This window comes from Onychostruthus taczanowskii, unplaced genomic scaffold (genome assembly GCF_017590055.1).
Source record: "Onychostruthus taczanowskii isolate IOZ18803 unplaced genomic scaffold, ASM1759005v1 scaffold2, whole genome shotgun sequence".
NCBI lineage: Eukaryota > Metazoa > Chordata > Aves > Passeriformes > Passeridae > Onychostruthus > Onychostruthus taczanowskii.
The window spans coordinates 28345721-28372822 of NW_024499239.1; the positions used below are offsets into that span (position 1 = coordinate 28345721).

Here is a 27102-nt window from a genome sequence, read left to right on the forward strand (position 1 = left end):
TGGGAGGAGGAGCGGGCAGGCCTTGGCGCGGCCCTGGAACGCTGCGGTCAGCGCAGCCGGAGCAGCTATGCCAGACACGCCGCGATTTCCCCCCATTTCCCCCGGGCCGGCGGCGCTGGCCGGGGCAGCGAATTCCTCCGGCGGGGCCGGGGCTGCTGAAAGGAGGCTTGTTCTCAGGGCAGAGCCGCCCCTTGCCGCGGCACCCCCGAGGAACTGTGCTGCTTTCATGTCCCAAAAGCAGCAGCCGGGGCTCGGGAGCGCCGCCGCGGGCAGGGCCTGGCCCGACAGCCGCATTCCTCCGCTGCTCCGGGCTGCCCTCGCCGCTGCTCCCGCTCCAGCGGCGGCTCTTCCAGGAAGGCGAGGAACAGCCGGAGCTGTTCCTTCCCCGAAGGCCCTCGGCCGCAGGCCGTCCCCAGGGGCCGGGTGTGTGTGGGAGCAGAGCTCCAGCACGGACAGCGAGCTCAGGGCGGGACAGGCAGAGCCCCGGCCCCGGCTGTGGCTCCCATCCTCAGCCCTCCTGGACATCAGGACCAGGAGATGCCAACTCAGCCATCACGAGTCCAGCATTGACACCAATTTACCACAGCCTGGAAAGCTGCTGCAGGAGGGGATGTGGACACATGGCTTGGAGCAGTCACAGCTCCCAGCAGAAGGGATGTGACCAGATGGCCACCAGCACTGCTGCGCTCCAGGGAGGTAAAGCCGGTCCCAGACCCACTCTGGGGCTGCTCTCACCCACAGAGGGGCCACACAATCCATGGCTCGACAGCTGCCTGCCAGGTACACAGAGGGGCTGGATCCCAGCCCAGGTGGGTTCCAAGCAGGTGGCAGAACACCATGAACACTGATAAGGTCCCTGGAGGCACAGCAAGCTCCTCCCCAGCCACAGGGTCTCATGTGGGGACTGACAGGAGGAGTAAGGTCCCACACATCCCAGCCTCCACCAGGCAACTGCTTCCGCCATGGGAAGGAGATGACACGGCCCTGGGGGCCGCTAGAAAAGTGCTTTATTTGAGTACAGAAGGGCACAGCTGCACCACAAGTCACCCAAGCACAGGCCCCTCTCCTGGCCCCTTCCAGCCCTGCACAAGCTCTGTCTCTGCCTGGCCAGCACAGACACATCTCAGTCCTGCCCTCAGCTCCAGCCGGGTGGTCTCTGCTACTCGGTGACCTCGGGGACGACGCTCACCAGCAGGGTGTCGTAGCCGCGCCGCACCAGCAGGGCCAGGCTCTGCTCCGTCCTCACCGCCTCGTACACGTCCTCGGCACGCCGGGACACCGTCCCGTTGATCTCCAGCACCACGTCCCCAGCCTTCAGCCCTGCCCTGCGGGGAGAACATGCACAGAGAGTGAGGCAGACACTCGGCGTCATCGTCCTCCAGGTGCTGTGGCACCAGAGGTTCTAGAGCTGTGCTTGGCCAGCACGACAGCCAGCATGGGAAGAGTGGTTTCTGCTGTAGAGCCCAAGCCTGCTGCTCTGCAGCAAAACACACCCCAGAGCTGCTCCCTCACCCAGCCCTAAGGCACGGGGCAGCACTTACTGGTGTGCCGGGGAGCCGATGATCACCTTGTGGATCAGGACGCCGTAGGAGATGTCGGGAAAGGTGGGGTCACGCAGCTTCAGCTCTGCCAGGATGCTGCATAGTGAACAGCAGCATCAGGGATGGAGCTGGAGGCAGAGCAGGGCTCCCACCCCACTCCCTGCAGCTGCTCAGGCTCAGAGAGCAGGCACAGAACCTCTCCTCCTGTGTCCCTGCATGAGCCACAGCTGCCAGCCCCAAACACCACCATCCTCCTATCAAAACAAGAATGAGAATCCCAATGGCATCAGGGAGAGCTGGAAACCCCTGGAGCAGCTGCCAGCTGGATCAGAGCTGTGGTGATGCACACCCCCATGTCACATCACCCTCCCCGGGGTCAGACCCACCCCTCCTCTGCTGCAGTTTCACTTCTCTGCCCCAGCTGGGCAGGACACACAACACAAGCTGTGCCCCTCTTCCTGCCAGACATGTCAGCAGAGCCCTCCTCCTGAGTCTAGAGACTAAACAATCACAGTTTCTCACACTTTCCCACAGATTGTGGAATTTCTAAACCAAATTTAAACTCTGCATCTCTCACAGCTCCTCTTTGGACTCTCCCCAGCTGCTCCTCACCCGTCTTGAATGAAATCCAGAAGTGGATGCAACACTCCAGCTGGATCTCTCCAGTGACAGCATTCTTCCCTCAAACACTGCATCAGCTCCAATCCCTGCAGACCCACACACTCGGTCTCTGGCCAGCTCTGCTCCTGTCAGGTCCCTGCTCAGCCAGTCAGGGCTCCCCACGTGGCTGTGGTCTGTGCTGAACTCTGCTGTCCCACAGCCCAGTGCAAGCTGCCATCCCTTCCCAATTTCACACAGCAAAGGTGGGAAGAGGCTTCTCAAGTTCCTCTCACCCCACCCCCAGCAGGCTCAGTCAGGGCAGGCTGCTCTGGACAGTGTCCAGCTGGGATTTGAGGATCTCCAAGGACCCTCCAGGCAATGTCTGCCAGGCTCTGAGCACACTCCTCACAGTAAAAAAAGAGATTTCTTGTGGATTCTCACACATCTCTGTGCCCACTGCCTCTTATCTGGCCTGGGCACCACGGACAGAACAACGGGGTCTGAGCCTGAGCCTGTGCCCAACACAGAGCTTCTCCTTCCTGTGCCAGGGAAAAGTTTCCAGATGGAAAGGTTCAGGGTGTTCAGGGCAGTCACCTGATTCCAAGGCCAGCAATCCCTTGCTGGGAGCCCTTCCTGCTGGGCACAAACAAGGCTGGCAGTCAGGTGCTTTCCCTGGATCACAGCTCGGGGCTGTGCGGAAGCCGGAGCCGCGTGCCCGGAGCCGTGTCCGAGGAATTTCACGCTGCTTCCTGACAGTGCCGGTCCTTGCAAGCGTGGCCAGGGGAGCAGGAGGAGGCTGGGCTGGCCTTCCCCATCCCTGGGGTTCTGCCGGGTACCAGCACCATCTGCTGGGCATTGGGGAACTCACCAGAGCTTTAGGAGGGCGGAGCACAGCCCCAAAAGGTGTTTGCCCAGCACGGCACAACACGAGGCAGCTGAAGGTCCCTTAAATGTGGCTGCAAGAGCCAAAGAAGCAGAGCAGGTGTTGTCCTTCTCCCAGAGGTGAGAGCACAGGTCCTGCTCGCTGACATGGGCACTTCAAGTCCAACCACTCCCCCAGCTCTGCCAAGGCCAGCACTGGCCATGTCCTCAGATGCCACATACACACAGCTGTCAAATCCCCCCAGAGATGGAGATTCCAGCATTGTCCTACGCAGATATGCCAGGGCTGGACAGTCCTTTCAAGGAGGAATTTTCCCAATATCCAACCTCAACCTCCCCTGGCACAACCTGAGGCAGTTTCCTCTAGTCCTGTCCCTTGTTCCCTGGGAGCACAGCCTGACCCCCACCTGGTTCCACCCTCCTGTGGAGAGGGAGAGCACTTTTCATCTGCTCACAGAGTCTGCTACCAATGAAGAAACTTGCAAGTTTCCAATTTACCCGTGAGCCAGCTGAGAGCCTAACCACAACACAAGCACAAAGAGACTTGAGAGTGAAAGCTTAAGCTGTGGAGACAATCCTCCCTAAACCAGGCATCCTCAGTTAGTTGGGAAGATCCCATCACATCCCTGCCCCAACAGGACTGGTCTGTTGGCCCCTGAGCTCATGACAGGTACCTGGGAGTTAGGGTCAGCATCATCACCCCGATGTACCGGCGCTTGCATTCTGCATTGCCAAACCAAGAGCCTGCGGAAGGAAAGGACATGGAATGTCATGGCTGGAAAACAGAGATCTGCTCAGAACAGTGCTGGGCTGAGCCCTCAGGGCAGGCAGCATCCAGAGCCATTCCAAATCCCTGTAACAGCTCAGTCCAGTTCCCAGCACCAACGGGAGAATTCCAGGTGTTGCATTTTGCACCGTGACTTGGCTTCCCTGGTTTGTCAGATTTTTGACAAAGAATGTCCCTCCCCAGTGTCACAGAAGAACCAGACAGGCCAAGGCGGCAGCAGCACAGCTTTCCTGTGGCACCAGATGAGGCCCCAAAGACTTCTCCTGCCTTTCTTGGGAAGAAGGGTCCAGAGGCCAAGGTTTCCCTCTCTCATCATCCTCCCCCAGAGCCCGAGCAGGGAGGTCCCCACTCACTCTTGCGGTGCTCCTCCTTCTGCAGGAACTTCCGCAGCCGGTCCGAGGGGATGGCAAAGGAGATGCCTGATGTCACCTTCATGGTGTTCACGCCAATCACCTCGCCATCCTGCAGGGAAAGGGCATTGGGATCCCAGTGCAGCAATCCCAGCAGTCACCCAGCCTGGATCACTGTGGAGAGCAGGAGAACTACTGCACCAGCCTGGGGTCCTGCCTCTGTGCCCACCCCTTCCCAGGCTGCTGTCCCTGTGTCCTCCTGACCCTGCCAAGGCTGGGCAGGACCCAAGGCTGAGTCCAAGGGATGAGTCCATGCAGTCCCTGCCTCTGCCCTGCCAGCACCAGCCAGACCTCATCTCCACCAAAGCCCCATCAGCTCCAGCTGCCTCAAATACTGCACAAAGCTCTCATGCCAGGCTTAGCCCTCCTCTCCCTCCAAAAGCCTCCCAGCACCCACAGAAGGGCACAGAACAAGGGGCACACAGCACATCCCTGCCCCAGCCAGCAAGGGGACAAGCAGCAGCACTCACCAAGTTGACGAGGGGGCCCCCAGAGTTCCCAAACTGCAGCAGAGGAGAGAGAGTGTGAGCAGACCACAAAAGCCCCACCCCGAGGCCGATCCCAGAGCGACCGGCCAGACCCCTCACGCTCCCTCCCACGCCCCCACGTCCCTTACGTCGATGGCGGCGTCGGTCTGGATGTACTCCATGTCGGTGGCGGCCAGGCCCAGCTCGCGGCTGCCGCGCTGCGCCGAGCTGACGATGCCCGAGGTGATGGTGTTCTGCAGGGCGAAGGGGCTGCCCATGGCCACCACGAACTCGCCCTGCCTCACCTCGGCCGAGCGGCCCAGCGGCAGCGTGGGCAGCGGGTGCTGTGGGCAGCGAGATGTTGCGGGGTGATGTCGCGGTTTGCCTCGGGCACCCCGGGTTTGTCCCTGAAGATTCCTTCCCCAGGTGTGTCAACCACCTCTCCTTTCCCCACCCTGACCCCTGCTGAGTATGGTCTGTCAATCCTGAAATTCCAGAAGGGCATCAAGTGATTGGCAGATTCAAAGGATGCCTTCCTCCTCTGGGGGGGACATTGGACTATCCAGGTGTCCTTTGTCCCCTGAGACCTCCTGTCCTGTACCTGGTTGGTGGCTTCCTACCCCGTCCCTGCCCCCTCTCCCCTGGGTAAAAGGACCAGCAGACCACGCAGCTGGGGGTTCTGCTGGAGCTGTTGCTGGATTCAGAGGCCATGCGGGCCAGAATAAAAGCTCTGGATTAAAACCCTCCATCAGAACCGACTCCTTTCCTTCACCATCACCTTAAAGCTTCTCCAGCAGAGGAAAACCTGTGGAGCAGACCCTCCACGGGAGGAAACTCCATCCACTGCCACCAGAGCCTGGCATGCCTGGACTCGTCCAAGCGCGCCCAGCCGCAACTCACAGCTAGCCAAAAGTGTCTCTGGGGTGAAACACCACAGCTGCCACTATTTGGTTCAGCAGCAGGGCCAAGCCAAGCCAAGCCACATCCCGCCAGCCATACTGGTAATACTCCAAGAGCGAGACGCTCAGCGGGACAAAGCGGGACGGACGGAACCGTCCCCGCGGCCACCGGGACACGCACGCACCTTGGGCTTGATCTTGATGGTGGCGATGTCGGCCACCTGGTCCACGTCCTGCACCACGGCGTCGTACATCTCGCCGCTGGCCAGCTTCACCCGCACGCGCCGCCGGTTGGCCACCACGTGCGCGTTGGTGACGATCAGCCCGTCCGGGGACACCACGAAGCCAGAACCGTTGGAGATGGGCACCTCCCGGCCCAAGAAGGGGTGCCTGCAAGGAGGGCACGGGTCAGGAGGGGAAAGGATGGGGCTGGGAGGCAGCAGCACCATCACAGAATCACAGAATGATGAGGTTGGAAGAGACCTCTAAGATCATCGAGTCCAACCCGTGGCCTGACACCTCAACTAGGCTATAGCACCAAGTGCCACGTCCAGTCTTTTTTTAAACACACCCAGAGATGGTGATTCTACCACCTCTCTGGGAAGACCATCCCAGTACTTTATTATTCTTTCAATGAAAATTTTTTTCCTAGTATCCAGCCTGTATCTTCCCTGATGTAGCTTGAGACTGTGTCCTCTGCTTCTGTCAGTTGCTGCCTGGAGGAAGAGACCGACCCCACCTGTGTGCAACCTCCCTTCAAGAAGCTGTAGAGAGCAACAAGGTCACCCCTGAACCTCCTCCTCTCCAGGCTAAACAACCCCAGCTCCTTCAAACGTTCCTCATAGGGCTTGTGTTCCAAGCCCCTCACCAGCCCTGCTGCCCTCCTCTGGACACACTCAGGATGGGGGGATCCTTCCCTGTCCCAAGAGTCTGCAGAAATAGGGGAATGTACACCAATGCAGCGGGAATCCAGGGCTCAAGCACAGCCACAAAGGTACAGTCCTACCAGGAGCAGAAGGGGCTGTGACCTGTGCAGGGACACATGGAGCAGGTAACAAGCACCTGAGAGGCAACAGGAAACGTTCCCGATAGTGGGAGCCCTGTCAAACACCCCAAGCTCTGCTGGAAGTCAGGCGAAGTGAACGGAAAACGGGATGGATCAGCAAGGCCACAGCCCAGCTGCTGGTGAATTACTGCCAGTGTGAGGAACCCAGAGAAGGAGCAGCAGCAGCCGATGCCTCCTCACACTGTGAGCCAGCGAGGCTGACACAGGCGACACCAAGCTGGGAGCAGCAGCCACCCAGCTGGAGGGCAGAGGTGCTCCGAGAGGCCGGAGGCACTGGACGGTGCGAGCATTAGAGAGCACAAAGGGAAACAAACAAACACCGAGTGCTGCTCCCGGGCACGGTGACGGGGCAGCCTGCAGGGACACGGCCCCGCAGCACACGGAAGCGGCGTGTCCGTCCCTCCCGAGGCACTTGTGGCAGCCCTCCGGGACGGTTCAGGAGAGGCCGGGGAGGAGGAAGGAGGGCAATCCCTCCCGGGGACCTCCCGGTGCCGGTACCTGCCCACGATCTCCACGTAGACCAGCGCGGGCGCCGTTTTCTCCACCACGTCAGCGATGAAGTTGAAGGCGGCGCGGGGCGAGGCAGGCGGCGAGGCAGGCGGTGGGGCTGGCGGCGGGGCGGGCACGGCGGCGCTCAGCGGGGCCCGGCGGCGCTCCCGGGCCCACAGCAGCACCAACGCCGCCGTCCCGGCGCCCACCGCCGCCGCCAGAGACCGGCCCCAAGCGGACGGCGGCGGGGGATGGGAAGGAGGGGGAGGGGGAGGGGGCGGCGGTGGCTCAGAGGTCCCGGTCAGCGCTCGACACCAGCGCTGTACAGCCGGTGGCACCGGGATGCACCGGACCCTCAGGCTCCGTGCCGCTGCCGCCATGCTGCCGAACGGAAACCGCCCTGCGCCGGGGCGGGGCCGAGCCGCGGGGCTCTATGGGAGTTGTAGTCCAAAGGCGGGGTCCACCCGAAGCCGTCCTCCACCGCGGAGCACGCCGGGAGCTGTAGTTCTGAGGAGAGGCCTCCCGGAAGCTAGTTCTGCCGCGGGGCACGCCGGGAGTTGTAGTCCCCCCTGGGAGATACCGTCCCGCTGTCAGCGAGATGCGCCGACAACCGGCGCGACAGCGAAGCAGGGCAGCCCTATTGCCAGAGCGGCTCACCGAGCCCGCCGGAGCCACCGAGGGCCGCGACCGGGGCGAGAGTGCTGCGGCGGCGCGGTGCGGACCAGGAAGGCGGTGCGCTCCCAGCGTGCCCCGCGCGGGCCGGGCGCGCGGCCGCGGGCAAGATGGCGGCGGGTGCGGGGCGGCCGTGAGGCGCCGGCACGGCGGGGATGGAACCGCCCGCGGCGCCGGGCCCCGAGCGGCTCTTCGACTCGTACCGGTGAGCGCCCGCCCGGGGCCCGCGCGGTGCGGACTCCCGGGAAAGAACTGCGGGAACCCTGGGCGGGGGTCGCGGGGCCAGCGGAGGGCGGGGGTGTCTCAGCAGAGCCCCGCGAGGAAGGTCGGGGTGACCCGTGGGGGGACCGGGGAGCGTCCGGGGTGGTCCCGACGCGGGTTGGGAGAGTTGCTGTGGGCACCCCGCGGAGCGGCGGCCGCAGGGCGGGTCCCGGCGATCGTCCCTGCCGCGCTGAGGCCGCTCCGCGCCCCTGCAGGTTGCCGACCGATGGGTTCCTGCTGCTGGCCCTGCTGCTCTACGCGCCCGTGGGGCTCTGCCTGCTCGTCCTGCGCGTCTTCATCGGCGTCCATGTGTTCCTGGTCAGCTGCGCCCTGCCCGACAGCGTCGTGCGCCGGTGGGTGACCCCGGGGGGCTCCGGGGTGCTGCTGCCCCGCGTGGCTGTGGGGTGCTGGCAGGGCCGACCCGGCCCCTGCGTGTCCCCAGCCGTGCGGGCTTGGCTCAGGGAAGGATCCGTGTCTTCAGGAGCCTTGGAGGTGCTTCCTCTGCCTAGCCCGGTGCTGGCAGCCAGCTCTGGAGCGCTCAGGGACTGGTGTGGAGCACGTGGATCAGCTTGCTGTGCTGCTCAGGAGTTCTGTGGGCACTTGCTGCCCTCATCCCGGCCCCACACCAATTCCTGTTCCAGACCTGTCGTTTCCATTTGGTGCCAGTGTCATTTATGCAGCCGGCAGAACTCCTGGCTCTTTGCCTGTTGGACATGTCACCTAGCAGTGTTTTGGAGGGCAGGGCTCGAGGAGGATCCTTGTTCCCCTGGCAGGTTCATTGTCCGTGTGATGTGCTCCGTGCTGGGGCTGCTGGTGCGTCAGAGCGACCCTCGGCTGCGCGGGGCCGGCGCCAGGGTCTTCATTGCCAACCATGTCACCCCCTTCGACCACAACGTCGTCAGCCTGCTCACCTCCTGCAACACGGTGAGGGCGCGGCCGGGGCTCCTCCCCGAGGGCGGGGCACGGGCAGCTCTGTCCCGTTTGGTGCTGCAGTGGGATCAGTGGAAGGAAGCTTAAAGCCTTCCCCTTGCCCTGGGCAGGGTCACCCAAGTGGCTCCAAGCCTTGTCCAGCCTGGCCTTGGACACTTGTAGAGATCCAGGGGCAGCCACAGCTTCTCTCGCCACTCTCACACCCAAAAATTTCCTCCTAATATCCAGCCTAAATTTCTCCTCTTTCGGTTGTACTCATTAATCCTTGTCCTGTCGCTCCAGTTTCTGGCACAGATTCCCTCTCCAGCTTCCCTCCAGGCTCTTTCAGATCCTGCAGAGTTTCATCTCCTGATCTGATTTATTAACGCGGGGTGTTAATCTTGAGGTGTTTTCTGTGGCTCAGTGTCACTCTTGGGCTCTGCGTGAAAAAGTGGAACAGGGTGAGGAGCAGCAGGAGTTGTTACAGTGGGGGTTGATTTTGGTGGAAAATTGGGCAGATGCCAGCAGCTGCTTCCTTCTCTGGCCTTTTGGATAAGGGGGCAGGGCTGGTTGTGGGGTTCCCCCCAGCACTGGGTGGGCAGTTTTGGGGGTGCTGAGGGAGCTGTGTGTCATTAGTGCTTGGGTAGTTCTGGGCTGTCCCTGCTCTCCTGTACAGTTCTGTGTGTGTGGAGTTCCTGAGTCAGCAGGCTCTGTGTGGCTCCTGTGTCCTGCACAGCCATTGATTTACCCCTGGCCTGGAGAGGGGGGACTCCTGGGAGCAGAGTGTGTCCTGCCAAGTGTGCCAGGGACTGCAGAGAGTCCCTGGGGACAGCTGGGAGTGCGTGTGTCTGGCAGGCAGGGCACAGTCTGAACTGATGATTTGGAATCCATTTCCTCTGGAACTGGGGCTGAGGCCTGGCAGTGACACGTTCTCAGCCACCAGTGTCTCAGTCCCAGAGGGGATTTTGCTAACGAGCAGCAACTTTGTCACCTCTGTCACCTGGGAAGGTTGGCCTGGAGGGGTGGAAGGGTGGGCAGGGCGGCGTTTCTCTCACTGCTGTTCTCCCTGCAGCCTGCCCTGAGCGGTGCCCCAGGGTTCATCTGCTGGTCCCGGGGCTTCATGGAGCTGGGAGTGACGGGCAGCCGTGCAGAGCTGGTGGATTCCCTGAAGGAATACACTGCCCACCGAGGGAACCCACCTCTGCTGCTCTTCCCAGAGGAGGCGGCCACCAACGGCAGGGCCGGGCTGCTCCGCTTCAGGTGAATTCCCCCAGCAGGAATTCCTGCAGCAGGGTGGCTGGGAATGGCTCTGCTGTATCCTGACAAAATGGCTTCAGGTGGCTCCAGGGTCGTTCACTGCAGAATTCCTCCCTTCCAGCTCCTGGCCCTTCTCCATCCTGGATGAGGTCCAGCCCGTTGCCCTGCAGGTCCGGAGGCCGTTGGTGGCTGTGGTGAGTGGTGGGCACAGGGACAGGGTGTGGGGTGGGAACAGCTTTTCTTTTTGCTTTGGAGGCTGTGGTGTGGCCTGGCCTCGTGTCCTGGCTCCCTGGAACCAGCTGCTCAGGGCTAACACAGTTGCCAGTGCCTTTCCCAGGAGCTGAGCCCTGGTTACATTGGCCAGTGTGACAGATGTTTGGTGGCCCAGCCGGCTGTCACTGTGCCTCTGGCTTCATGGCCAGTGCAGTCTGCTTGGCTCTGGCTGAATTCCCTGCTGTGAAAGACCAGCTGCAGGCAGCCCTGGTGCCAAAGGTCATGCAGGGCTCTGGAGGCTCCTGAGCTGGTGTCCCTGGCACAGACACAGATATCCCACACAAGGGATAAAGTCCATGAGGGCAATGGCAGCACTGCCAAAAGCACTGCAGGGAAACTGCTCTCACCGAGGCTTTGTTGAATTTCTTGGTTTGGATATTTATTTATGATCTGATGGCTATAGAGAGCTGCCAGTCAGGGCTGTCACTCGTGGATCTGGTGTTTCTGTGGCAAAGGAACCCCTGGCAGGGTGAGGAGTCACCTGGATGTGTGCAGGGATGGGAATTGCAGGAATATTTTGCAGAGCTTTGGTCACTCCTGGCAGGCAGGGGAGTTGAGGCAGGCCACAAGGTGGGTGAAGATGCAGTTTTCTAGCAATAAGTTACATTTTGAATGATTCCTCCAGACAAGTGGGAGAGATTTTCTGTTCTGGACAGTTTATAAGGAATATCTTATGCTTTTATGGGTTTGGTTCCTTTGAGAAATTCTGAGATGTGACAAGCTGTCTGTCTGTCTGTCTGTGCATCCCTTCCCTCCTGCATGTCAGGGAGCACAGCAGGTCTCTGTGGAGGTGCTGGTTACAGTCACTTTTGGCTCAGATTTTACCTTCAGAGTCTGAGCAGGACTTTGTGCTTCCTGCACATTGGCTGAGTAAATCCTGATGGATTTCTGGGGTGATTTTAAACCATCAGAAACTGGAAGGGTTGGAGATGTTAAATTTTGAATAGATTGATTGGTGTTTTATAGAAAGTGTTCTTATATAATTGTGTAATTTGTGTTAGGCACTGGGTTGGGCCAAACACCAAATTTGGGATTAAGAAATAATTTTCTCCAGCTCCAGTTGCATGGAATGTTGCAGGAGGGTGTTGTGTGGCACAGGCAGTGTAACTGAAATCTGGCTGTGGGCATCACTCCAGGCATCTGGGTTTAGGGTTCCAAGGTTCTGTTTATCCAGATGAGGCTTCTCTGTTCATCCTGTGCCTGGGCTTTCAGGGCTTTTCTCATTTAAAGCTCCTCTTCCCAGGCTGTGGGATAAAACAGGCACAAACCTGTCTGAGAATCACAGAATTGTTTGGAAAATCCCTCTGGAAAATCGAGTCCCACCATTCCACAACAATGCCAAGTGCCACATCCACAGGGCTATTAAATCCCCCAGAGTTGGGGACTTCCCCCTGCCCTGGGCAGCTGTGCCAGGGCTGGACAGTTCTTTCCAAGAAGGAATTTTCCCAATATCCAACCTCAACCTCCCCTGGCACAACCTGAGGCTGTTTCCTCTTGTGCTGTTCCCTGGCAGAGCTTACAGCAGTTGGGACATCACAGAGAGGCTGTTGCCACCAGAATGAGGGAGGATTGTTCATGGTTCTGAGGAAGCATTAGTAGGTTTTCTGACATTTTTGTAGCTTTCTGAAGGGACAGACTAGGAGGGAATGGGGGAATACTGAGGGAAAGTGTTGCTGCTGTCTTAGTGGGAGGAAAGCGAAAACTGGTGATGACCAATGAGGGTGAAGCTGCCCTGGGGCTTGCCCTGCTTGCACTGGCTTTGCTGTTCCCCCTTTCCCAATCCTCCAGCCAGGTGTGTTCTGCCCACCTCCCTCCCCAGTGGAAGCTGCTCCTGTCCCACGGCTGGGATCTCACTGTGCTCTCTTCCCCAGAGCGTGGCCGACTCCTCCTGGATCACAGAGCTGCTCTGGACCTTCTTCGTTCCCTTCACAGTTTATCAAGTAAGGTACTACGTCTCTCTCTTCCGTTTGGGGCAGGGTTGGGGGTGGGCAGGGCTGTGGAGCCCCCCTGGCACTGAGAGCTCCCTCCCTGGGTGCCTCAGCAGGGCTGGCCTTGGCACCATCTGGGCCTGGCCGTGTCCGGCTCCTGGGCCAGCTTCTGGTGCACAGAGGGCTCCTGGTTGCTGCTGGGGAGGGACAGGAGTCTCAGGCTCTCCAGGTCAAGTTTCCAGGTGTATTTTTGAAGCTGTGCTGGCCCAGGTGTCTCTGTCCCTACAGTCCCTTGGGAATGGGGTGGTGCAGATCCGAGCCCAGGCTGGCTCAGGTGCTTGGCTGTAACCAGGGCGGTGGAAGGGACCGGGAATCAAATGTAGGGCTGGGTGTATTTCAGCAAAGGAAAGCCTTTCCCTGGCTCTATCTGCCTGAATTCTGGGTGCCCTGTTTCCTGCTTCCATGTCAATGGCCACAGATCCTCATTAAGGCCTTTCTGGGAGCTGCAGATCCCTGGTGTTACACTCGAGCTCCAGTGAGCCAGTTCTGTCCTGGATTTGGGAGCAAATGCTGGGCCGTGCTGCTCCTCTGGGGAAAACAGGGCTGAGCAGGGAGCGTGGAGGTGGGGATGGCACGGCTGGCCCTGGCAGGGTGTCCCCAGGGGCTGGCTCCATGTGCTGCTGTCCCCTCTCAGGTGGATGCCGTCTGTCCCCAGGCGAGCGGACGAGCGGAGTGAGGACTTTGCGCTCCGAGTTCAGGAGGTAGGAGGGGCTGTGGGACAGGGATGTGTGGGACTGCTGCGCTTTGGGGTGGGCACGGGGCAGAGCAGGGTGCAGGCCGAGGTGCAGAGGGCATTTCTGGATGTCTGTGTGTCATGGGAGCTCTGGTGCATTGTTGGCTTTTTGATTGTTTGTTTGTTTTTGTTAAGGTTGGGATTGAAAGGGTTTGAGATAGCATTTCATGTTTAGACTTAGATGTTTATTTTTTTCATTTATGCTATACTTTTAAAGTAGTGAGTTTTGTATTGTTTTATTACTAATTTATAAAATGGTTATGTATTTATTTTTTATACTTTTTTTAAGGAAAAACTAATTAAGAAATTATACTTAAATTATTTCTATCTAAATAATTAACTACTTGTGTTTTGTAATGTGGACTTTTTTGTTTAATTATAAAATTACTAAAACTGTGACTTACTTATTACTACTATGAATTAAAATTACTACTTAAACTACACTACTTAAGCTTACAAACAAGGACTAATTTTTGTTTTTAAACTTTTAATTTGTTATAGATATTATTATAGTCTAAAACTTTAAACTCTAAGTTTTTTATTACGTTATATTACACACTTCTAATTAAACTGCACACTCATAATCTTAGTTCTGTTATTTAATTTTAGAAGCTTTCTCTACGGCCTCAGGTCAAATGCAGTGTTCTCTGGGGGGCTAGAGTCTGTGAGCACAGAAAGTCTAAAACTCTCAGCATCTAGAACTCCAACAGAACATGTTTATTGTCCCTTGCAAGACCTCAGTTATTTCATGGCCTGTTTGCCACCCCACATTGAGCCTTTCTACAGCTGTCAGGGCTTTTCCCATCAATCTCAAACCTTTCACCCCCTTTTTATAACGCCACAAATCATACAAAGCAGTTGTTTCTCCACCCTGCCCATATGTGCTGGGTATTTGACAGCTCCAGACATCTCATACCTCCTTGTCAGCCTATTTTGGCAGGATAATATTTCTATTCCTGATCATTCTCGTGCCCTCTGCAACACTGAAATGCTTCCCAGAGGCCCTGGAGAAATCAGCTCCCAGCCCTCTTGCCCTGCCCATGGCTCCATGTAGCCCTGCCATGCTGCCCAGCCCCAGGGGCTGCGTGTGCTGTGTGATTTATGTGTGATTGCTCTGTGCTGCACAGCTCTTGGCCGTGGAGCTGGGTGTGGTATCCACACGGATCACCGCTGCCGACAGGACGGAGCACATGAAGAGGCTGAGGCACACGGCACAAAGGCTGCCCTTTGCTCCAGGTGGGGATCCTGGCTGTGAAAGCTCAGCCTGGGCTCTGCTTTTTGGGGGGGGGTCTCTGTCTGCTCTCAGTGACAGACTCACCCTGTGCCCTGTGCTGTCCTTTCTCCTGCAGCCTCGAGCCAGCGCCCGGCAGCCCGGCCCAGGCTGCCCCCCAGCCTGCCCGGGGGTGCTCCCGAGGACGTGAGGGTCGTGGCCATGGCACAGCAGGTCAAGGAGGTGCTGCCTCACGTGCCCTTGGAGGTCATCAGGACAGACCTGGGTGAGCAGGGGTGGCAGCAGGGACGTTTCTGTGGTCGGAAAGAAGAAACTTTATCACCACTGCGCTGCTACACATTGACAGCCAGGATGGAGTGTCCTCACCTCTAATGGTCCCTTTGTCCCCACAGTCCAAACCAACTGTGTGGACACCACCATTGCCAACTTGCTGGAGGGGAGAGTTCAATTCTTCCCTGAGAGTAAAGAGCCTGGAGACCTGCCTGCCCCATCTACCTCCCAGGCTGCAGCTGCTTCTGGCATCCAGGGCTCCGTGGCTGCGCCTTCTTCCAAGGTAATTTGGGCTTGTGTCTCCCTGCTCTGCTGGCCCGTGTTCAGGACTAGCCAGGGGCATGGAGCACCAGCCAGGTCCTTGCAGAGCCACCAAGGAGCCTTCATGTGTCTCCTGATGGCTGCTGTGCTTTCCCTTCCAGCCGGCTACCAAGCAGTTTGCAAAGTCCCCCGTGGAGCGTCACCTGTCCCTGCAGGAGAGGAAACGAGCCTTGTACGACTATGCCAGGAGGTGAGAGCCCCCCACACCTCCCCGTGCCAGGGCCACACCAAATCCCCCCCTGCCCAAGCCCCCAGATCCCGGCCCCAGCAGCACCCGAGGTCCCCCAAGCTTTCCAGTGGGCTTTCCAGTGTCCCCCCCCGTGGGACTGGGTTTCTCTGGGGTGCCACTGGCACCGTGGCACCCTCGGTGTGGGCAGGACGTTCCTGTTTGGCACCAGGGACAGCTCTGTTAATGCTCCTTGGTGTGAGGGCACAGGGAGTGAGTTTGATCTCTGTGCAGGCTTTTCATGAGGCAAATCCTGGCACAAGAGGCCGGTTCTGGTGTGTGGGTGTTGGTTTAGGAAGACGCAGCAAACTGAGGATGTGTTTGAGGGGAGGCTGAGTGTGCCTGGGCTTGTTGGGCACCGGATGGCTGCGGTGGTGCTGAGGGAACTGTCCTGCTGGGAATTCCTGGCTGGGGTCTGCTGGGGCACGGGGGTCCTGTGGGTGATCCTGGGGGTCCGTGAGCTGCTCCGGGCAGCGCCTCACTGCCCTCACTTGGTCCCTGCTCCGCCGGGATTGTCCCCAGCAGGGACTGTACCCTCCCCGAGCAGCTCCTGCTGCCTTCACCCGTCCCCCTGGGCTCCGGTGAGCGTGGAATGAAGCAGATCCGAGCAGAGCATGCAGCCAGGGAGAGCCCGGCCCTGGGCTGCTGCACAGTCCCCGCGTCCCGGTTCCCCGGGGCTGCTTCCCGGCCGGGCGGGCGATCCCCGGGCGGGTTGGCGGGAGGCCCCTCCGGTGGTCCCCGCCCGCGGTGTCTGAGGGAGGGCGCTCTCTCCCGCAGGCGGTTCGCTGAGAAGCACGGCGTGGCAAGGGCCGGCGGCAGCCCCTGACCGGAGCTCCGGGCCGGTGGCAGCCCCTGACCGGAGCTCCCGGCCGGGCCGGTGGCACCGGGAGCGCGCGGGCGGAACGGAACGGGACGGGCGGGGCGGGGGCGCCCCCTGGCGGCGGAAATAAACGGCGGCAGCGTCCGGCGCGGCTCGGGCTGTGCGGGCACCGGGGCGAGGGGCGGGGACAGGGGGCGGGGACAGGGGGCGGAGCCGAGCCGGCTCCGTGCCGCTCTGCACGCGCCGCAGCCGACGCCTGCTCGCGCGCCGCACGTAGGCGCCGCTTAAAGAGGCAACGCGGCGGGGCAGCCGCGGCCGGGCGAGCTGCGGCTCGCGGGCCCCAGCGGGCGGAGCCAGCGCCCCTTTAAGAGACCGGCTCCCGGTGCCGGTGGTTTTATTTACATGGGGGCTCGCGGGCGTCACGTGACTGTCAGCGGCGGGGGCTGCGCGCGGAGCAGCCGCGGGGCCATGGCGGGAGCCGGCGACGACGGTCCGGGGGGAACCGGGACACCGGGCGGGATCGGGGCCATGGGAGGGCCGGGGGACCGGGGGTTTCGGGGCACCGAGGGGTTTGGGACAATGGGACACCCGGGCGGGCCGGGGAACCGGGGATTCGGGACAGTGGGGAGCCCGCGGGTGAAGGGGCTGGCGTGCACACGTGGGGGTCGGGGTCACCGGGAGCCCCGGGTGGTTGATGTGCACCGTGGAGGGGGAGCGGGTCCGTGGGGAGCCCAGGCGGGGTTTCTGGGGGGCTGACGTGCGCCGGGGAGCACGGGGATCCCGGGCAGGCTGGAGTGCACCAGGGCTGGGGGCTCCAGGGGGCTGATGGGCACCGCGGGGGCGGGGGCAGATGCTGGTCCCGGGGTGCACAGGACATCCCGGGGCAGGGGTTGGGGTGCAGGGCTGGGCCTGGAGCGGCGCAGGGGCTGACAGCCCCCCCAGGCTCCTGGGTGGAGCTGCGCTGTGGCCCAGGCTGCCCGGAGCCCGAGCCGGCGCCTTCGCCGTTCTCCTGCCACGCCGACGTGGAGCGGATGCTGCTGGAGGCCCAGCTGGAGACAGAGAGCAGTGACGGGTGAGTCCTGAGGGGGAGCCGGGCACCACAACCCTGCTGAGGCCACAGCCTGGGCTCAGCGACCGAGGGTTTCCGTTTGCAGGGCCCTGCTCGTGCTGGGCTCCCCGGCCTGGGATGACGACGGAGCCAGCCACGGCAGTGACCAGCCAGGGGAGAGCGAGGTGCTGCCTGCCCACAGCCAGCCCCAGCCGGGCTGCCCCCACCCCCGGCAGGTGAGGGAGCTGCCCCTGGCACACCCTGCGGTGCCCCAGGCCCTGCTCTGACCTGCCCTGTGTCTCCTTGCAGAGGGATGTGCCACAGGAAGCCAAGTGGAGGCAGCGACGCCTGAGAGCGTCCCTGGGCTGGGCCTGTACCCGCTGCCCTCGGTACCTGTCCCCAGAGTAAGTCCTGTGTCCCCATCAGCACATCCTGCTGCTGCCCCCCATCCTGCTCTCCCTGCGTCCCTGTTAACCATGAACTTTTCCCAGGGAATTTGCCTTTGTGTGCTCCCCCCAGCCAGTGCTGTGGAGCCTGCAGGGAGGTGCAGTGGGGAGGAAGAAGAGACTGTTCAGTTCAGAGCTGCTGCTGCTCTTCATCCCCTCGCTCCTGCTCAGCCACCTCCTGACTCTGGGGCTGGGGTGAGTGTCTGTGGCTCTCACCATGGGGCTGGGGGAGGAGGGAACACCCCTGAATTTGGGCTGCTCGTCCTTGGGTGCTGTCACCACTGCTCCCAGCAGCTGCAGTGGTCTGCTGCCATCTCCCCTTGCTCCTGGCCTGTGGGGCCCAGCACCCTGTACCATTGCCTCACAGTCACTCTCTCCAATCCAGGATCTACATTGGGAAGCGCCTGGCAGCCTCCTCAGCCAGCCCTCTGTGAGGAGCTGGGCAGGCAGCACCTTCTGCTCCGCTGGGAATGCAGGGAGAGCCCAGCCCCGTGTTTGTCTCTCAGCCCTGCCTCGGGAGCTGATCCCACATCCCCGTAGAACAGAACCCCCTGATGGCAGCTCCCAGCTGCAGGCAGCCCCTGCCCTCCCCAGCCCCTGGTTACGGGTCCAGCTCCCCCTGTAACAGACTGTAAATACAACTGAGCCCACCTGAATAAAGAGCCCTGTGCCAGCTCAGGGGTTGAGCAGCGAGTCCCCTCCCTGTGTTGGGAGCACAGCCTGGCTTGGGAAGTGACCACTGGGCTCCCTGGGGCCCTTCCCTGTGCTTTGGGGTGGTGCCAGCTGGGGATGAGCTCCTGGGTGGGCTGTGGGCAAGCAGGGGTGGGTGCTGGGGCTCCCACGGGTGCTCAGCCCCACGCAGGTGCCCGGCTGATGAATTTGCCCTTTATTATCCGTGGCTGCAGTGCAGAGGTGGGAGCTGAGCGTGGCATGGCCAGTCAGGGCAGTGACACCTGCCTGCTGTGGGCAGGAGAGGTGACACCACAGAGCATGAGGCTGCCAGGGCCTGTGCATGCCCCTGGCTGGCTCCTGTGCAGTTCAGGCCAGGAATGGGTCCTGGTGCTGTGGGATGGGGTGGGAGCTGGCCCACGAGTGGGGAGCAGGAATCACACAGAAATGCCACTGGGGAAGTCACTGCTCCCTGCCAGGCACAGTTCGTGGGCAGCTCGGGTGGAGGGAGAGGTGCCTCATGGCTGGGAGGGGCTGCATGTGTGGAAGCTCAGCATGGCTGCAGAGGCACGGCAAGCATCCAGGGCCTGGTGGGTCCCAGCCCCAGGGGACACCTGGAGCTGTCCAGAGCTGGTGGGACACGGTGGCAATGCCTGGTGCACACAGGGACTCTGCTCTGGGTGTCGGTGCTGCAAGAGCTGCTCCAGCAGGTGAGAATCAAGCAGGGCTGGCTGGGCACAGGGGCACTGCGCAGGGGTGACCCCAGTGCAGCTGCAGGTGACATCAGGTCAGAGCTGTGACAGTCGCTTGGACTTGGGTGGCGGCAGCGGCGGTGACTTGAGGCTTCTGCTGCCATCCGCTGTCGGGGACGTGGACGCCTGCGAGCGGAGAGGGACGTGAGGGGTGGTGGCACTGGGGCCAGGGCCAGCCCCGAGTGCCTCCCCTGCAGTTCCTCCCCTGCAGTACCTTCCCCGCTGCTGCAGCGTCGCTCTGCTCCAGGAACGTCTCGTACACCGCGGGGCTGAACTTGCGGGGCAGCGGCGGGAGCTTGCTGGCGCTTTTCACGCGGCCACCAAAGCCCGTGGGAGACAGGGACGAGCCTGTGCAGGCAGGAGAGGTGGGGTGGAGGCTCAGCCAGCCCTGGGGGTGCACGGGGCCCATCAGTGTGCCCGCTGCTTCTGCCTAGGGGAGCGTGGCGGTGCTGGGCAGAGGGGATGGGTGCCATGGCGTGTGAGCCCAGCCAGGAGCAGGGGGCTGGCTCCCACCAGGGACAGCTCCTGGCACCAAGACTCAGTGGCACAAGGTCCAGGATCAATGGCTGCGGCCCCACAGGGAGTGTTCAGCAGGGGACGTGCCTGTGCTCCCGCTGTGCCACCACGAGGGGGTGAGGGGACCTGTGCTGGGGTGGTGTGGGAGGCTGTAGGGACTCAGGAAGGTGGCCTGGCAGGTTGTACCTGCAGCGCTGGGCTGAGCAGCAGCTTGGCTTGGCGGGGGCTGTTTCCTCTCAGCGCTCAGGCTGCTCTCGCTCATGCTGCAGGAAAGTCTCCGCTTCTCGTCCTGGGGCACAAAAGGAAGGCTCAGCACCTCGGAGGGCCAGGCTGGGTTGGCAGCTCCTGCAGCCCTGAGTCTCCAGCCCCTGCTCCTGCCCTCCCTGCAGCAGGGGCTGCCACCAGCCCCTCGAGGGGTCCCATCCAGGCTGGGAGCTGGTGCTGCAGCAGGGCCAGGAGCTCTGGGTGCGGCAGGACACCCAGGGGAGTGCGAGCAGGGCCCCAGGGTGGCTCCAGGGCTGTGCTGAGCATCACCTTGGGCTCTGGCAGCTCCGAGATGGACTGGCACGAGTCCGGCCGCCGAAGATGGAAGATGGAGCTGGCGCGGTTCTCCTTGCGCTCGTTCCTGTGCTCCTCGCTCTCGGAGGGCCGGCGGGCAGGCTTTGGGGTCGGGGGTGCCTCCGTGCTGTGGGGTGACTGGGACAGGTGAGGGGCAGCAGGGGAAGGAGGAGCAGGGCTGGAGCATCACCGGGAGCGGCTGCACTCAGGCGTCAGCAGCATCCACAGCAGAGCTCAGCAGGGGAGGTTTGGGGGACAGGAATGGGTGGCTCAGGTGACAGCAGTGTCCAGGTGAGCCTGAGGGCTGCACAGGGCGTGTCTCTCCTCCATGCCCCCCACAGGGACAGGGCCACCGTGGTGACTTGGCAGGACAGACCCCTGAGATGCACTTGGCATACTGGGAAGGTGGAAGGGCAGAGGACTGGGGAGGTGGGAGAAAAGCACCTGGGCCAGAGTGAGGAAGGCTGAGCAGGGGGTGATGAGAGGGGATGAGCAGCACTCCCCAGTGCAGCACTTGCCTGGCTCCAGCGTGGCTCAGCTGGTCCCAGTCAGGTACCCAGGCTATGGAGCGGGGTCGGCCACTCCGCCGGTCCTCGACAAACATCTGAGAGACAGCCAGGAGGGATGAGAGGGCAGAAGAGACAGCCAGGAGGAATGAGAGGGCAGAAGAGACAGCCAGGAGGGATGAGAGGGCAGAGCCTTCCCAGTCATTCCCTGGGCTCAGTGCCCTGTCTGACCAGTCCTGCTTCTGTGCCACCCCAGCAGTGCTGTGCCCCCTCCCCTCCCGGGGCAGGCAGGCAGCCTGAGATCCCCCATGCCCAGTGCTCCTCACCCCGTTCTGCCCCAGCTGTGGCCTCGGCCAGCTGCTCCCTGCTGCCCCACATCTGCATCGGCTTGCCCAGTGTCACCCCCACGGTGCTGGCCCTGCCCAGCCCTGCCTGCCCCGTGCCCCCCGCACTGGCACTCACCATCTCGCGCACCCCGTACTGACTCTCCACCTTGGCCCGCAGCTGCTCGAAGCACTGCTCCATGCGCTCGTGGAAGGGCCTCAGGTCCTCCGTCACCTTCTGCCCGTGGATCCTGATGCCCTCTGCCAGCAGCGGGATCTGAGGGACAACGGGGACTCGTGGGGCTCCCTGGCACCGGGGGCAGCTGTCCCTGCCAGGGGGATGCTGCACCTGGTACCTGCCAGGCGATCAGATCCTTCAGCTTCTCGATCTTCCCTGCGTCCTCAGGGTGCTCCTGCATGTAGAGCTCCTGGAAAAAAGCCTGCAACGACCTTCCTCAGCCCTCAGCTCCACACAGGCTGGGGATGGCAGAGGGGTGCCACTGCTAGTCCTGGCTGTGCCCAGCTGGCCCCAGCACAGCCTCTGCATTCCTCACCTTCTCGTACTTGGTGAAGCCACCCATGACTGCGGGGTCCACGATGCCGTTGAGCAGCATGGAGAGAGGGTTGATGGGCAGGCTGGGGTCGTTCTGGTGCCTGTTGATCTCACTCATGATTTTCTCGTTGGTTTTCATCATGGTCTCAATGGCGTTCTCCAGGGGGGAGATGGTGATCTGTGTGCAGGGAGGGGTCAGTGCTGCCCCTCTTTGTTAAGGATGGCAGGGTGGGCTCTCCCCAGCCCAGCAGGAGGGATCCCTGGGGCTGCACATCTCACCCCATGAAGCCCCTCAGACCCCTGGCACCAGGGGATGTGCTGGCCATGCTGGTCCCTGCTCCCAGCACAGAGCCAACCCCATGGGCACGAGGCAGCAGTGAGGCCACAGGGGAGACCTGGGTGACCACTGGTGTGACTTTGGGGGTGCAGCTGTGCCACAGTGGGGTGCACAGCCTGAGCACCACGGCACACACACATGCAGCACTCATGCAGCCATACATCCTTGCACCTGCAGCATCCTGCAACAGCTCTGCCAGGGCACCCTGTGACAGCCCACCAGGCCACATCACATCTCCCCTGCCATGGCTCCTGACACTCCCTGGATGCTGGCCAAGCACCTGCCCCTCACAGAGGAGGAATGCCCACGCACAGAGCAGTGGCAGCAGCTGCTGACACCCCTCCAGCGCCTCTGCCGCTGCCCACACACTGTCCCTGTGCCCACGGAGCATGGCACAGGCAGGACACGCTCCCCATCCCCAGCTTGAGCTCCTGGCAGGGCTGGAGCATCCACCAGGGTCCTGGGAGGGCCCTGCTGCCCCCCAGCCCCCTCCTCACCGTTTCAGTGGAGGTGACAACGAACCAGCGCAGGATGCCAGGCAGGGGATAGGCTGTCCTGAAGGTTGTCCTCTCAATCCACATGTTCTGTGGGAAGAGCAGCAGTCACTCCCCACACCCTTCTCCCATCACCCCTGGCTGCCCCATGACATGGGGGGCTCACACCTCCATGGGCACAGGACCGGGGATCCCCTGTCTCTCCTCTGGCCCCTTAGGTCCTTGCAGGACCCCCCCAGCTGAGGGTCCTGGCAGCTCCTCCCTGCACTCACTGCAAATTCATTGTCGGGATCGCTTGGGCCCCTCTTGAAAGGCCGTGAGTAGCTGAACCTCTGGACATGGTTGGCTTTGTAGAAGCTGTGGGGAGGGAAGGGACAGAAATGGGACAAGACCCCCGTTGTGTCCCACCCACCCATCCCCAGGGAGCAGAGCAGGACACTCACTTGGTGATCTGCTCCGGGATGCTCCGGCCCTTGAGCCGCACCTTGGCTTCCTCCGCCGGCTGCACGGTGAAGCACTGGATGTCTGAGGGAGTGAAGGAGCCACAGGCACACACTGCAGGGCAGGGCTGCTGGGGACAGGGGCTTCAGAGCCCTGAAGGGTGAACCCCAGGGCGACAGAAAGGCATTTAAGGAATTCCCACGTGGAGAGCGATGGACAGAGAGCAAGCCACGCTCCCAGCCCCGTCCCCGTGCACACAGAGGATACACTGCCCTGGGGAGTCAGTGATGTCCTGGCCAGGGGGAGATGTGCTCTTCAGCTTCTCAGCATTGGGGAAGGGGCTCAGCAGCTGCATCTCGAAGTCCTCACGCCGCTCGTACTCCTTGCCCCGGTAGATGAAGACCTTGTTCTGCAGGGTAGGAAGGTGACAGCTCATCCCTGTGCCACAGAGCAGGGCCAGCGAGCCCCAGAGCATTGGGATGCTGGTGCTGGTAAGGCTCTCCTGCCAAGCAGGAGACACCCTCATCTGGAAAAAATATCTCCCCAAACCCAGGAACTAGAGGAAAAAGGAAGAAGGCACATGGAGAATCAGGATTGGTGCCAGCCAAGCAATGTCACTAAGGACAAACCCTGTGTGACAAATTTGGTGGCTTCTACGAGGCTGTGGCAGCATGGCTGGATGGGGGGAGAGTGACTGGACTTGTGCAAACCATCTGACCTTGGGCTGTCCCCTGGATGGGACAGATGCTGGGTAAGGAACAGGCTGGCTGATGACACTCAGAGAGTTGTGGTCCACAGCTCCACACCCACGTGGACACCAGTGAGGAGTGGGGGTCCTTGGCTATGGAGGTGGCAGCTGTGGAGCTGCTCCTGCCTCTGCTTACCCGGAGGAAGGTGGGGAAGCCCTGCCCGTAGTACCCCACGGCAAAATAGTCCGGGCTGGGCCGCAGCACCTTCAGGATCTTCTCATAGAACTTGGCCTCTCGTTGCTGCAGAGGAGAGGGGCAGGATGAGGGCAGGATGGGGCCCTGCAGACCCCCCATTCCCCCCAGCTCATCCTGCCCTGCCAGGCACCCACCAGGATGTCACTCAGCATCTCGTAGTCGAACACGTGGCTCTCGTACTGCTCCGCCAGCTCCTTGCAGATGTGGATGGCTTCCTCCCACATCTGGAGGAGAGAAGGGCCAGGACAGGGCCCCCCAGGGCAGGGTGAACTGGGGAAGGGGGCACCAGGGACTTCCAGCAGAGACCACCCTGCCTGCGGGGACACCTCCACCCCTGCCCCCTGTGAGGAGGGGGAGAGGGCTCTCCTGTGGGGAATGGTGATCCAGTGGCCAGCAGAAGAACTTGGCTTCCCACCATCCCCAGCCCTGGAGCCACCCAGCCGACCCCATCAAGCCTTTGTGAAGAGATATCTGAGCTTCTGACCCCTGGCAGGACAAGGAGTGGGTTGGGATGGGCTGGGACAGCATGGGACAGTGGCTGTGGGGTGAAGCATCCAGGCTCACTGCAGGGCAGCTGCAGCCCTTCTGCAGCAGTGGGGAGTGAGGGGCTGTGCTGAGAATGGGATCTGAGAGCTTGAAACAGGGGGCCAGGCTTGCCCTAAGGCAGCCCGGCTCCCTGCAGTTTTGGGGTTTCAGAGGCTGCAGGGTCTGCAGGGGCAGGTGGGCACACTCACCTTGCCCTGGTCGAAGTACTCGATGATCTGGTTGTACAGAGCCTCCTTCAGCTGGCGCTGAGTGTGCAGGTGGAGGCCGTGTGGGCCTGGCACGGGGGCTGCATTCGACTCCTCCGACCACTGCACAAGGGATTGGGGACCTGTCACACCGAGCCCAGGGGGCTCAGGGGGCTCCTCCCAGCCCCCCTGAGCCCCCCCGAGCCCCCCATGCCCACCGTCAGCAGGCGGGCGTGCAGCAGCAGCGTGTAGGCTCCCTCCGTGTAGTTCTCGTAGCTGATGTGCAGGTCCTTCAGCTTGTACAGGTACCTGGCAGTGACAGAGCCACGTGTGGGGCACAGAGCACCATCACGCTGCCCCTCAGGCCACTCTGCCAAGCCCATCCCACTGGGAATGCCCAGGGCCCCCCGCCCCAGGTGCTGTCAGTGTTCCCAGGGCTGTGCTCACCTGATGTACATGGCCCGGCGGTCAATCTCCTTGTAGAAGTTCTGTGGAAAGGCAGACGAGGCTGTTTGAGTGGCCCCAGGGGTGGCACATGCCACGGCCACCCTCTGGGTCACGGTGCTGCCAGGACTGTCCCCACACAGGGATGGGGTTGGCCATGGCTCTGGGCAGCTGCACAGTGATGTGTGGCATCCCAAGAAATGCCAGCTCTGGGCACCACGTGCACCCCCTCTCTGCTGTGCCAGAGGCACCCTGGGGACCTGGGGAAGCACGGGAACAAGCCCTGGCTGCCCCAGGGAGCTGGAGCAGGGCACAGGTGCTCACCAGGAGGTTGACAGTGCAGCTCATGCTGTAGGTCTTGTTCTCGTCGTTCCTGACAGCCCGGTAGTCCAGGAGCCGCTCCAGGAGCTCGCTCACCAGCCTCACAAAGTCCTCTCCAGGCTTGGCCAGCTCGGGGTGGCTCTGGCAGCAGCTCAGCAAGCTGGGGAAGAGAGGGGGCCCTGGGTTCCACTGCACAGCCAGCTCTGCTGTGCTCCCACCACTGCCCTGCCAAGCACCAAAGGGCAGGGACAAAGCCTGGGCAGAGCAGGGACATCACCTGAGGCTGGGGTAACTCCTGAGGCAGAGATAACTCCTGGGGCAGGTGCATCACCTGAGGCTGGGGTAACTCCTGGGGCAGGGGCATCACCTCAGGCAGAGATAACACCTGGGGTAGGGATAACTCCTGGGGCAGAGATAACCCCTGGGGCAGTGGCATCACCTCAGGCAGAGATAACACCTGGGGTAGGGGTAACTCCTGGGGCAGAGATAACACCTGGGGCAGTGGCATCACCTCAGGCAGAGATAACACCTGGGGTTAGGGCAAGGGCAGTTCCTGGGGCAGAGATAACTCCTGGGGCAGTGGCATCACCTGAGGCAGGAGTGTCACTTAAGGCATAGGGCAGTTCCTGGGGCAGGGATGTCACCAGGGACAGGAGCATCACCTGCAGCAGGGATAATGCCTGGGGCAGGCAGGGCAGGCTGGCTGGGCCAGCAGAGGTGTGCAGGGGGCACACGATGTGCTCAGGCACCAGCCTTCCTCCTCGCTGGTCCCTTTCCCCCGTGGTACAGCAGGGCATAGCGTGAGGAGGAGTGGGATGGCAGGGAATGGTGAAAACAAAGGGGGGAGAAGGCGACAGGGCTGTCACTGCACACTCACATGCTCTTGAAAAGCTGCATGTACTGCTCGTCCCCCCGGCCGCCCTCCACCTCGCTGTCCAGCCTGCGCAGGATCTCATCCTCAAACTGCAGAGAGGGGACAAAGATGGGCTGAGCTTGGAGCTGCCCCTCCCAGGAGATCATCCTAAAGAGACAATTCCCGTCCCCGCTCCCAGGCCACGGCACTGCCCCGGTGTGGGTGGCTCCCACGGCATCCCGCCCCACCCCGCGGCTCGGCCCTCACCCGGCTGAAGCTGCCGGTGAGCCGGTGCTCGCAGAGCATCATGTCGAAGAAGATGGGGATGGTGGACTTGCGCAGCTCCAGCTCCGGCACCAGCGTCATCTCCAGGATGGGACCCACCATGCCCGGGATGAACTCGATCTTGCGCTGGCCTGGGAGGGCAGGGAGAGCTGGGGGGCAGATCCACGCCCAAAGCAGCAAAACCCCGCTCGCCACACCCGCTCTGGGGACATCTGGTGGACACCAGCCCACAGAGACCCAAAAATCCCTGCACGCCGCGGCTCACCGAGGCTGTACCACATGTCCCGGATGGACGCTCCGATCGTGGCTCTCATGTCCCCATACCTGCAGGGACAGAGGGTAGTGAGCACCACTCTGCAGCCCCGGGTGTGCCCAGCCCAGATGGCTCATCCCAAAATCCCTGTCCTAGGGGCAGGGACCCGAGGTGTGGCTGGCCAGGAGGGGTGGGCACTCACTTGGCCAGGATGCTGTTGCGTTTGGCCGGGGAGAAATTCTCCAGCTGCAGGGAGTCCTGGGTGAGGAAAGCCACAGCCAGGTGGAAATAATTGTTCCAAAGCTGCAGTGGAAGCAGAGGGATGAGTGCCAGGCTGGGTGGCACAGTGGTGTCTGTTCCTGACCCTCCTGGCCTGAAGCAGGACTGAGGCAGTGCCCTCCCACCTGCAGCTCGAAGTCGCTGTTGCTCAGGAACATCTCGGTTAAGGTCGTGGCAAACTGGTTGATGGCACGCAGGAACTCCCTGGGGAGAGTGGGCACTGAGTGAGGGCAGCACCAGCGTGCCC

At 61.7% G+C, this 27102-nt stretch overlaps 4 protein-coding genes across 10 annotated transcripts in view; 2 read left to right on the top strand and 2 right to left on the bottom strand.

The window, feature by feature from the left end:
• Nucleotides 1-990: 990 nt before the first annotated feature.
• HTRA2 (HtrA serine peptidase 2) lies at nt 991-7623 on the bottom strand. 2 transcript variants are annotated; one of them, XM_041402739.1, is made up of 8 exons: nt 7151-7600; nt 5772-5976; nt 4837-5031; nt 4691-4723; nt 4164-4272; nt 3698-3767; nt 1542-1637; nt 991-1325 (listed from the first exon to the last, which is right to left on the bottom strand). In XM_041402739.1, the coding sequence occupies exons 1-8, from the start codon at nt 7519-7521 to the stop codon at nt 1160-1162; spliced, it is 1245 nt and encodes a 414-aa protein (XP_041258673.1). In that variant the 5' UTR covers nt 7522-7600; the 3' UTR covers nt 991-1159. The 2 variants fall into 2 exon arrangements, with proteins under 2 accessions (XP_041258673.1, XP_041258674.1); XM_041402740.1 differs by lacking the exons at nt 4691-4723; nt 4837-5031 and having other exon boundaries at nt 7151-7623.
• Nucleotides 7624-7724: 101 nt separating this feature from the next.
• Nucleotides 7725-16246, top strand: AUP1 (AUP1 lipid droplet regulating VLDL assembly factor). Of its 5 annotated transcripts, none has more exons than XM_041402734.1 (12): nt 7725-8018; nt 8290-8427; nt 10056-10243; nt 10362-10434; nt 12385-12458; nt 13136-13202; nt 14362-14470; nt 14584-14730; nt 14858-15018; nt 15158-15246; nt 16060-16096; nt 16127-16246. In XM_041402734.1, the coding sequence occupies exons 1-12, from the start codon at nt 7740-7742 to the stop codon at nt 16136-16138; spliced, it is 1374 nt and encodes a 457-aa protein (XP_041258668.1). In that variant the 5' UTR covers nt 7725-7739; the 3' UTR covers nt 16139-16246. The 5 variants fall into 5 exon arrangements, with proteins under 5 accessions (XP_041258668.1, XP_041258667.1, XP_041258670.1 ...); XM_041402735.1 differs by adding an exon at nt 8848-8998 and having other exon boundaries at nt 7862-8018; nt 16060-16246; XM_041402733.1 differs by having other exon boundaries at nt 16060-16246.
• A 44-nt stretch (nt 16247-16290) lies between these two features.
• Nucleotides 16291-18250, top strand: LOC121335000 (BCL2/adenovirus E1B 19 kDa protein-interacting protein 3-like). Of its 2 annotated transcripts, none has more exons than XM_041402742.1 (6): nt 16291-16592; nt 17045-17174; nt 17257-17386; nt 17460-17554; nt 17670-17791; nt 17982-18250. In XM_041402742.1, exons 1-5 carry the CDS (start codon nt 16505-16507, stop codon nt 17776-17778), a joined length of 552 nt encoding a protein of 183 aa, XP_041258676.1. In that variant the 5' UTR covers nt 16291-16504; the 3' UTR covers nt 17779-17791; nt 17982-18250. The 2 variants fall into 2 exon arrangements, with proteins under 2 accessions (XP_041258676.1, XP_041258675.1); XM_041402741.1 differs by having other exon boundaries at nt 16294-16592; nt 17642-17791.
• A 233-nt stretch (nt 18251-18483) lies between these two features.
• Nucleotides 18484-27102, bottom strand: part of LOC121335159 (dedicator of cytokinesis protein 2-like) — a 47965-nt gene continuing 39346 nt past the window's right edge. The window contains exons 31-53 of the mRNA XM_041403005.1: nt 26981-27059; nt 26779-26879; nt 26589-26647; nt 26306-26454; nt 26063-26148; nt 25189-25345; nt 24868-24908; nt 24639-24729; nt 24424-24543; nt 23824-23913; nt 23630-23734; nt 23013-23154; nt 22748-22829; nt 22577-22661; nt 22308-22394; nt 21475-21651; nt 21277-21360; nt 21060-21197; nt 20610-20695; nt 20068-20218; nt 19720-19822; nt 19232-19365; nt 18484-19143 (exon numbers count right to left, since the gene is read on the bottom strand). Coding sequence (XP_041258939.1) covers nt 19054-19143; nt 19232-19365; nt 19720-19822; nt 20068-20218; nt 20610-20695; nt 21060-21197; nt 21277-21360; nt 21475-21651; nt 22308-22394; nt 22577-22661; nt 22748-22829; nt 23013-23154; nt 23630-23734; nt 23824-23913; nt 24424-24543; nt 24639-24729; nt 24868-24908; nt 25189-25345; nt 26063-26148; nt 26306-26454; nt 26589-26647; nt 26779-26879; nt 26981-27059 — 2437 coding nt within the window. The 3' untranslated portion in view covers nt 18484-19053. The remainder of the gene's footprint in view (nt 19144-19231; nt 19366-19719; nt 19823-20067; nt 20219-20609; nt 20696-21059; nt 21198-21276; nt 21361-21474; nt 21652-22307; nt 22395-22576; nt 22662-22747; nt 22830-23012; nt 23155-23629; nt 23735-23823; nt 23914-24423; nt 24544-24638; nt 24730-24867; nt 24909-25188; nt 25346-26062; nt 26149-26305; nt 26455-26588; nt 26648-26778; nt 26880-26980; nt 27060-27102) is intronic.